Consider the following 11,354-nt stretch of genomic DNA (forward strand, 5'->3'; position numbering starts at 1 on the left):
GACATTTTTTCAAAATGCCTTGCGAATTCTCGATATTGTACATTATTATTATTTTATTAAGAATGACAAAAGTAATCAATTCATACAAAAAAATAAAAAACAGTGTAACTTTGTTTTTAGTATTTTTTCCATAAAATCAAAGATAACGAAAATATTTCAGGTGATAAAGAAAGGTGGTACACAAAGTGTACCATAGTACAAAGTACTATGTAGTTAAAATAGATGATATACGTAAATTATAATTATAAAATAAATTTTTAGATTATAAAAAATAAATATACAAGTAATATTTATATATATAAAATTTATGCATACATATATATATATATATGTATAAATATATAATGTATCGAACTTGTTATTTGATATGAAAATATTTATAATATAATATATGTATTATTTATCACATGAAAAATTCGTATAATACAATGCATGTACTTGTTATCATATAAAAAATAAAATAACAAATATATTTGAACTTACTTGTTGTATAAAACTATATCTGGTCTCCATATATGATCGGATGGCACGTGCAACATTTCCACTCCACCGTACTCCTTCGGATCCCATTTTAATTTGTAATCGTACCATGACTGAAAAAAAAGAAATATGTAAAGAACAAAAACAGAAAACTTTAATCGCGCCATACGAAAAACGTGCTGTGTTTTGTGTTGAAATCACGTCCGTTTAATATACATGATACGTATATCTATACACACATATATAGATACTTTTATACGGATATATATACTATGTATATAAACATATGTATATGTACATATATATCTATAGTACATATTTTTTATTTTGAGTATGTTCCGTATGTTTCGGCGCGTTATCTGCTTTCGCGTGACCTGCTACTAACGGAAAATCGTTTTTTTTATTCTTTTTTTTTTTCTTTTTTGTCATACGACCATTTCGCTTTTCCGGACGTTTTCAATCCATCGCGTGCAACGAAACTTTTCTTCTCTCTCGTTTTCAAAAAAAAATAAAAAAAGAAAAAGAGAGAGAGAGAGAGAGAGAGAGAGAGAGAGAGAGAGAGAGAGAGAGAGAGAGAGAGAGAGAAAGAAAACCGAAACAACGAAACCGTAGAAAAGAAAATAAATAATATGTATGTATGCATATATGTATGTGTATGTATAGAGCAATAAGCCGACTTCTAGAATTATTTCGCTAAAGTTTTCAAAGTTTGTCCAACGAGAACGAAGAATATTTTAGCACGTAAACGTTCTTCTTTTTCATTTTCTAACGAATTGGAACGTGACTTTCTTCTTACACCAGGATGGAAAAGTTACGCTTATGAAAATATAAAAATCTCGGATAGTTCGTTCAAATTATTCTCATTTTTATGTAAAAACGATTGAAAACTTACTTTTTAAGTGTAAATATAAAATGTTGATTTTTGGTTAATGAATTGGGGTTCTAAAATTTATATTCAACGCCTTACACTTGGAAAATAGTTTAAAATTTTCACAACTACGTGGATTATCATTTTATTCTAACGATTATTTACAATTGTAATTAAATTTCTATATATTTACTAAAAATATAAATAATATTATTTATGATCATTCCTTAATCGAAATTAAAATAAGTTATTTCGTTCTTTCTATAAAATAATTAAACATTTTTGTTCGTGTAACTATTTTATTTTTTCTCTAAACAAAAGTTATACCTATAAAGCGACAATATAATTAACTTTCTTAATTAAAAAAATAAAAACCATTTTTTTCTCTTGTTAAATAACTATACATTTCTTAGCATTATTTTCTCTCTACAACAAAAATCGTATTTAGAACGTTAGATGTTTTATATCTATAACAACTACAATCGATTAACTTTATCATTTCGATAAGAAAAAAATTTTTTTCAATTTTTAAATGCTTCAATAGAATTCGAAATATTATAAAAAAAATAAAAAAAGATGAAAAAAAAATAAATGAATAAATAAAAGAGTTTGTCAAGTCGATCTGTGATTTAGAAAAACGGTATCGAGTTCGTAAAATTGAAGAAATAATTTCATTGATTAGGAGAAAGACAAAGAGAGAGAGAGAGAGAGAGAGAGAGAGAGAGAGAGAGAGAAAGAGAGAAAGAGAGAGAGAGAGAGAGAGAGAGAAAGAGAGAAAGAGAGAAAGAGAGAAAGAGAGAAAGAGAGAAAGAGAGAAAGAGAGAGAGAGAGAGAGAGAGAAAGAGAGAAAGAGAGAAAGAGAGAAAGAGAGAAAGAGAGAAAGAGAGAAAGAGAGAAAGAGAGAGAGAGAGAGAGACAGTCATAAATACAGAGAAATAGAACATACATAATTATCAGACATAATTATTGTAGTTGCTAATTAACATTTAATTGAATAATAGAATTAACTAATTCGAGAGAGATGTTAGTGTAACTTTCTCACTCTCTCTCTCTCTCTCTCTCTCTCTCTCTCTCTCTCTCTTTCTCTCTTTCTCGCAATGTCACGTATTCAAATGAATATTATGCCAGGACGAAAACGATCGATCTTAAGGGGATTCAACGAGGCAGGAAGTTGAAGCTGGAAGAGCGGTTGTACGCAACATGGAACTACATGAGCGTGTACACACTGACGAAGTTTCTCTTGCGGTTCTTTGCACGAACGCGAGTGTACTGCCGTTTGTATCAACGGTAATGTATGCCCGTCCATCGATAACCACATGGCTTTTAACCTATCCACCACACTCTTCACCATACCTATTTAATATTCAATATTCCTGTCTTTGTCTTATTTAGAATTATTATTTTTAAATTGGCTTAATCGTCTAATAAACATTTATCACTTTTTACATTTCATTCGATTAATAAAGATTGATAACCAATTTATTTTCTATAACTATCAATGTAAATTTTCATTAGAACATATTTTAATTATTTATATTATTTATATAACCATATGTGAAAGTACCTTATGTATTTTCTTTTTTTTCTTTTATATATATATATATTTATATATTATTATATATTATATATATACATAGGTATGTTTTATGTTTTAGTTGGATATGTTTTGTAATTGTAATATAATACGTCGTTTGAATTTGATGAATAAAAAAATAATTATAAAATAATATATATTATTATACGTATATATACGTATATATATATATATACCTGCTCGACCCAAAGATTCGTCGTCATAATCTGATTCTTCAAGTTCTGAAAGAAGATCAAAACGGAAGAGATGTTAATGATCATATGTGATTTACTTTTGATATACTTTACGTGAGTTACTCGATGACATCATTATCGTCATATATTATCATCATTATCAACCGACCACGTCGATGAGCTGCGAGAGTTTGAGCTTGATCTTGACGGTGAGGGCATCCGTGACGTTTACCACTGGACGTACCAGTTTGTTGTAATTCGAGAGGAGATCGTCGTAAAGTCGCTTTGCGTCTGGATTTCCTGAGCATCCTAAATAATAAAACAAACAAAAGAAAACAAAAAAGATCAAATGCAAAACAACAAAGGCATTATGTTCAAGAAATGCAGGTAAACAAAAAGACGAACAATTTTTTTCTTTTTTCTCTCTTTTCTTTCCTTTTTTTTTTTTTTTTTTTTTTCTAAGAAATCAACTATGAAGTCAACGATTCCTGAAAGTGAAGTAGTTATTATAAAACTCTCATACGACCTCGTACTTTTAGTTGTAATTAAATTTTTAAGCCTTTCAGAACATCAGAACGATCGCTCAAAGGGACATTAACGCGAGTTTCGAGCGTAACAATGTTGAAAATTACACCTTACGTATAATTTTGCTAGAACCGAAAAAGCAAGTAGAAACGTATAGAACATGGCTTGAAGAGAAAAGATCAAAAGAACGTATACGTTTGTCTTTGCGCTTTTGTAATTCGAAATAACAGCGTATTAAAAAGATTCTAAAAAAAAGAGAAAGATAGAAACAGCAAGAGGATGATATCTTATGCCTACAGTCATGATTTTTTACATTTTTATATGATCTCGTTCTTTTTCTCTCTCTTTCTCTCTTTTTTTCTTTCTCTTTTTCTTTTTTTTCTTTGAGTCTTTACTTTCATCTTCATTTACCTATTTCTTGCTTTCCTTGATTAAATGTACGCTCACACTTTCCTCTCGTAACACATTTGAATATATTTTCGATATATTTAGTTTCGTTAAGAAATACCTATCCCATTGCTATTTTACTTTGAGCACTATTAGCTTTTCACTATCGTTCGTTAAATGAAACTTTCTTCGATCTTCCAACTAATGTTTCCTTTTGGTTTTAGTAAAAAGATTAATCACAGATATTAACACGTTTGTATATTCCATTTAAAAAAAAAATATATATATATATGTATATATAATTTTCTATCAGATAGCTTAATAAATTGAATTGAAAAAATTAATTAAAATCAATCATTAAAAATACAGATAATCGTGAAATCTTGTGATCATTCAAATTAATGATATTATTTTTACTATATTAATACTGATGTATTTTCTCAAAAAAAAAAAAAAATAATTTTAAAGACAATTTTTCTAAAACAATTTTTAAGAAATTTTTTAGATTAATTATGAATTAAGATTATTAAAAAAACTTGGAGTAGTTAATAATATCTCTGTTATATTTATACTTGTTAACAACGATGTAGATAATTAAAACGATGATTTTTACAAATAAATTTTATTATTACATTATTTCTAATGTATTCATTATACATTAGAGAAAACGCTTTAAAGAATGGAAATAAAATATCATTCTATTAAAATATCTAATGCTTTTATTTACTATCGTTGCAACGTAAATAGAATGATAATTCAAAGTATCATTTGAAAACCCTAATGCGAATAAAATGCCATTTTATTTGAAGTCTAATGGAGACGAGATTTAAGCGATTCACTCGTTTCTCTGGAATCTTCAAACTTCCTAAACGACATCAACGACGGTAAGGAAGTACTTCTCTCTCTCTCTCTCTCTCTCTCTCTCTCTCTCTCTCTCTCTTTCTATCTATCTAACGATCTTTCTTTAGATGGGAGGAAGCTAGAAAATACATGGAATGCAAGAAGGAACGATTGATAAGAGTACCCGTTGAAGAGCTTGAGAGAGAGTAAAAGAGAGAGAGAGAGAGAGAGAGAGAAGAGAGAGAGAGAGAGAGAGTGAGTTTCAAGTTACCTTAGAGAAAACGAGATATGATATCTTCTCTTTTCCGACGTTTCTTTTGGATTTCGACGGATCAGAATCCATTTTCTCTTTCTCTTTCTATTTTTCTCTATTCCTTTCTCTCTCTCTCTTTCTCTCTCTCTCTTTTTCTTTTTTCTTTCCCCCGAGATATTTTTTTTCTCTTTCGATAACTCGCGACAGTTTCCGCACGAGTTTCAACTACACCAAGCGTGTATCCACGATCCCGGAGCTTTACTTTTTGGCTAGGTTTCAAAAATTAAAAACCTTGCCAACGTGGTTGTATCGAACAACCCGGCCGAAATGGTCGAAAGGTAGCAGGAAACTCGTAAAGTATCGTCGATGAATAATGTGTGGCTTCGCAAACTGTGTAATAACGACCATCCGTGTTTCTGTATTACCTAGAGACTTCGGTCAAACGAAAATGCTTGAGTGTCGGATAAATCGGCATTTTAGGAAGTCAAAAGATCTACCACTCTATCAGAGCTATGTAGTTTACTTACAGACGTTAATCGTCGTTCAATCGTATTTACAAAAGTCATGTATATTACTTGTTTTAAATTATGAATGCTTTTATAGAAAAAAAAAAAAAAAAGAAAAGAGAAAAATTAAAATTTATTACTTTTTCTTCCACTTATTCCAATTGGCTTGGAGAAACGATAAATCGCACATTAGTAATCGGTCAATTATCTGGAAATTACGTGCGGCTAACTGAGATTCAAGAAATCGATGTTAATGAACTGTAAAGAGACGGCAATTCGTAAAATTATTGACGCACAAACTTTTAAGTGGAATTATGTTTGGAAAAGTTCTTTTAAAAAAGAGAAAGGCAACGAGGAAAAAAATACAAATTAATGATTTCAAAGAAAAAAAAAAAACAAAATTGAAGTATCCTTTCAGATATTTTTTATTAATCGAAAGTATTAAAAATGTGATATAGAAATTTGTTTATTTGAAATGCGAAAATATTTTTAATGAACATTTATCATAATGAATATCTTAATTAAGAATCAGAAAGTGATCATAAAATGAAAGTTAAAGTGATTTGTATTTTTTAATAGAATTAGTATTACAAAGGAACAAAAGTAAAAAATAAGAGAGAAGATCGTTTTACGAATTGAAATATATTTGATATATATTTGATATTATTATTTATAATTTATATATTATATATTAGCTGAATTATATTTATATATTAGCTGAAAATATCGGGAAAAATATTGAAAGCATATTGAATTTAGAAGATCGATATTATATGATAAATCCCATGATATTTTTTAACCGGAAAAGAACAAATTTTTTGTATTTAGAAATAGATATATATATATATATATATATATATATATAATATATATATATATATATATATATATAATATATATAATAAAATAAATATAATAAATATAAAAAATAAATTAAATATAATAAAATAAATAAATATATATATATATATAATATATATATATATATATATATATATATATATATATATATATATATATATAAGAGAAAATTAGTAGATATTGGTTCATTGATGAAATTTTGATGAAAAGAAGATGTATGAAAAAAAAGAAATAAATAAATGAATAAATAAATAAATAAAAATGGAGAAAGAATAAACAAGATAGAAAATGTGTATGTAATATTTTTCTTGATTCCCTCTGCGACCTTAAATCTTTCGTATATTCCTTTTTAGAATAACATTCGTTCGTAAGAATGAAAATATATATATATATATATATACATATATATATACACATATATATATAAACACATATATATATATCTTTCTCTCTCATTCTCTTTCAACTTTTCAACTTTTCAATATTTACGTATGTATGTATACGTAGATACATATGTTTGATATTTTTTATTATTGAATTTCAAATCAATTTGAATTATGATAGAATTTTCGTGTTAAGAAAATTAGAAAGAGAGAGAGAGAAAGAGAAATAACAAGAGAAAGAAAGAGAGAGAGAGAGAGAGAGAAACAGATAGACAGACAGATAGAGAAGAAATGGTTGGATTAAATCCAGATTAAATCTCACCTCATCGATTAAACATCGAATTTACGAAATCCGAAAAATTTCCGAACAACAGCCAAGTAAATTTAAAAATAAAGAAAACATATAAGAGCGCATAAACATATGCGAGGATATTTAAAAGATTTATCTTGCTTCTATTTTGTTTCTATCTACAAAAAAAAAAACAATAAAACGAAAAAAGTCTATCCAATTTGATAAACATATAAATCATTTTTAAGTATAACACAAATAACATATTTATATTATTATTTATATTTCGCTCGAATTAAAATTTTTTCATTCCAATCAGAACGCACTTAGTCATTCTAAATGATACATATACATGATTTAGACGTGTTTGATTGGAAGACATTTACGTGTTCTTTGATAATATAAAAAAAATATTATGTATCTTCTCAGTATGGAAGACATCAATGTTACGTTGAGTTATACGAAATTCGTAATACCGAGATTTATAGTACCTACCTGATATGAGCACCAACACTATCCACATGATCCCCACCAGGCTCTTCATCATGTCATTGTGTCACGTCCACCTCATTTCTTCTCGCCTTCGTGCCCTCCAGACCCTTCAGTGCTCGGACTGCAATGAAAAAAAAAAAAAAAAGAAGAAAAAGGGAAATGAGTGTGATACGAATTCGATTAATTTGTAATTAATACTCGATTATTTTCAAGTATTTTTGAATATTTCCAAGTAAATTATCAAATTCATGATCTCATATGTATGTATGTAATTTATATGTGTTTATCTATAGTCCATACCGTGTATATATAGATATATCTGAAGAAAAGCTTCATTTTTATATATAAAATGTGATAAAATATAATATATATAAACGATGAAACATTTTTCTATTAACGAAAAGAAAGAAGGAAATGAAGTATTATATTATCTTGATAAAAAGAAAAAAGAATTATTTAATTAATTTTGAAATATTTCGAAATATATCATGAAAGTTTTACAGAATAAATTAAGTCATTCTGAATCCGAGGATCATACGGTAGATATCGAATAGTTAATTAGAAAAAGAATATCTCGGGTATTATCGAAGAAAAAAAAATAACTTACTATGGTACTTCTTACAGGATCATAAACCCAGTTATATATTCAAAGCTATGCTAATTAATATCTCGACTAACTAGTACATCGAGTTATATCAACTTTGCTCATTACGATCTGACAAGTGTATCTTAAGTTTCCTGAACGTGCACATGATAGATCCATGATCCATCAATTATTTATAAAATTATCAATAATGGGGATAATAAATTTATGAATACTTATTAAATTGTTAATTATCATTTTATATTACATCTAAGATTATATTATTATTATTATTATTATTATTATTATTATTATTATTATTATTATTATTATTATTATTATTATTATTATTATTTTATTAAATGTAATTATTTACTTATATATGTAGTAATTATCTATATCATTTTAATATATTATCTCTTTAATATTATTTTATCTTTATATTTTTCGAAAATGAAAAAGATGATAAATGACTCTCGTGAAAAAGATATCAAAGGAAGGTATCTGAGATTTCTGAATAAAACGATGAAAAGTTGGTAGATCGGTAATCACGATAAAAGATGGTGGTACTCAGGCACCTGTCAATTGTCGTTCGAAAAATCGAAAAATCGATAAAGGTGTAAGTGACATCGCGATTTCCTGCTTTTCAAATAGTTTCTTCTCGTTTGAATATCGAGTTTGTGATATCAACCTGCTTCATGATGTTTTATAACGATTCAGGAATTATGTTTATTGGAATAAAAGAAGAGTTGATTAAATTAAATGCAAAATATCCTTTTAGTTTCCTTGACTTGATCTAAGTCAATTAATTTATTAATGTTTTTAATTGCGATTAATATGACATTTTTCTTTTTTCATAATTCATTTTTATCAGCGTTAGGAAAGTTACTATTACCAATAATTAATATTAGTAATTAACAATTAACAATTGGCAATTTGAGTTCTTCTAATCCTCGTGACATTACAATTTAATTACACAACTATCAAATACGTCTTTTACTTTTAGATACCTATCGAATATAAACACGAAACTAATATAAATTATTTGAATTCGTTGAAGAACTAACTATTACCACTTATAATTGTTAATTGTCATTTATCATGACTTTTTACGATTCGTTCCTTTTAAATTACTAATTTTTTATCAATTTATCATATTAAAAATTTCTATTGATCGACTCCCAGTTCTGATCTATATTTATTGTAGAAGCACTACACATACATGCGAATGTATTATGGCGTTATAAATGGATAAGTAATCAAAAGTGAGGTTGTGATCATTAACACGTTTCGTACCATGTGTACCACCGGCGGTACACGTTAAACTTGATCTTCAGGCCACGTGTACCACCGGTGGTACACGCAGTCATTTTTTTCTTTAGTCAAAATATCAAATGGCCTGAACGACAAGTCAGGCAAAAATGGTTTGACACGGAACATGTTAACCAACGAACAAAATAATTATGCATCTATAATCCTTTCGTAGTTACAAACAAAAATAAAACAGACAAACAAGCATATACGCACACACACACACACATAGAGAGGGAGAGAGAGAGAAAGACACTAACATGCACTCTTATAAAGACATGTCATTGGGATTTAAAGTGGAAATTGTTAGCTCTGCAATTTTGTACATAGCAAAAGTCCGAGTTGACTATGAAAAAGAAAGCAATAAAAGGATTTCCATTATCCATACTCAATCCTTTTATCGTTATTTTCGATTCGTTGACATATTCTAGACTAGTAAAAGACATTTGTATCGATGAAGTACAAAATTCGTTTTCGTGTCGTCGAACGATCTCCGATAGTTCCCGATAATCTTGTCAGATCTGTTCTGACGGATCATGACGAAGATCATACAATAAACTTTCGAAATTTACTATACATTATATATTATTAACAAAATGATGTTAAATAATATTATTATTTTAAATTAGTGTTAAAACGATATATAGTATTACACGATATATAGTATTAAGCGATAGATAAAAAAAATTACTAATACGATAATAAAACATTTGACTCTTTTAACGATATTATTTAATACTTAAAAATATTTATTTAGTATTCAAAATATTTTAATACTAAGATCAACATTCTGATAAGTAGAATACGTACTTAAAAATGTCTTTAATAAGAAACATTATATAACAGCTATAACCGAAGGAAGTTTATCGTGGGATTTGATGAATAACAAAAGAAACTTTAAAGATAGCACGTCAAAGTTGACAGGTAGTTCATAATCGAGCGATCTCTTTCGTGGCCTCCTTCTCCAAAAAGCTGAAAGAGAGCTATAACCTTAAAGACTTTATCGTACGTCTAAGGAAATAAATCGAAGGCGATCGGCAAGATGATGATGGTGACGTTGGAAAAGCGAACGAAAAAAAAAAAAAGGAAAAAAAGAAGAATAAGAAAAAAGGAATAAAAAGCAAAAAAAAAAAGAAGAAAAAACATAGAAAAGCAAAAAAAAATAAAGAAAGAAAAATGCTGGCTGAGAGTTGAAATGGCGGATGGATAGGAATGAGTTAGCTAGAGATAGTCAGGTTAAATACGTTAAAAAACGACACTCGATTTCCCTCTCCCCTCTCTCTATTTTTAAATTCAGCATCGAGTTATTCTCGCGAACGCGTGACGGCTCCGATCGATAAGCTCCAAACTCGTAGTCTCTTTCGCTTCTACTACCCTCCAACTTCCAACCCTCTTCGTCTTCTCCTCCACCACGTCTCTTCTACCATCTCCAGCACCTTCACAGTCAGTGCTCAGGGCACCCATGGCTTAAGAGGGAGTAATTATCTGCCACGTTCGTTCTAGTCCTAGTTGGTACGAGTGACGAGGGCCTTAAAATGCCTCTTACAGGGCACACTTATACTAGGTTTCTTCACCCTTCATAGTAACCCCCTAACTCTCTACCTACCTCTTCCTGCTAGCTTCCTATCCAACCAGTCGGCTTTCTTTTCCCCATTCTCGCCTCCTTCAATGTCGATCAAGTTGGATACTCTTCTACGTTTCACGATAGAAAGCTCAATGGATTGCTTCGATCTTCTTTTTCTACTTCTACCTTTTATATATATTTTTTTCTTTTTTTTCTTCTTCTCCCTTCTTTTTTTTCTTCCTCTT

General features: G+C 28.5%; 1 protein-coding gene across 7 annotated transcripts in view; it reads right to left on the bottom strand.

Annotated features, from left to right (window-relative positions):
- The window catches only part of nAChRa3 (nicotinic acetylcholine receptor alpha3 subunit), a 100,782-nt gene that overhangs the window by 10,985 nt on the left and 78,443 nt on the right, over positions 1–11,354 (bottom strand). For 6 of the 7 annotated variants that reach the window (XR_014982127.1, XR_014982126.1, XR_014982128.1 and 3 more), the window contains 4 exons: positions 7,655–7,772; positions 3,285–3,424; positions 3,119–3,163; positions 484–593 (listed from right to left, as the gene is read on the bottom strand). Coding sequence is in view for 2 of the 7 variants with exons in the window: in XM_035869477.2 (XP_035725370.1) it covers positions 484–593; positions 3,119–3,163; positions 3,285–3,424; positions 7,655–7,706 (347 nt within the window). In the remaining 5 variants the exon portion in view is untranslated. Of the gene's footprint in view, positions 1–483; positions 594–1,372; positions 1,524–3,118; positions 3,164–3,284; positions 3,425–7,654; positions 7,773–11,354 lie in introns of those variants that run through there. The other variant, XR_014982129.1, reaches the window with a different exon arrangement.

This window comes from Vespa mandarinia, chromosome 4 (genome assembly GCF_050613455.1).
Source record: "Vespa mandarinia isolate Hongniang chromosome 4, ASM5061345v1, whole genome shotgun sequence".
NCBI lineage: Eukaryota > Metazoa > Arthropoda > Insecta > Hymenoptera > Vespidae > Vespa > Vespa mandarinia.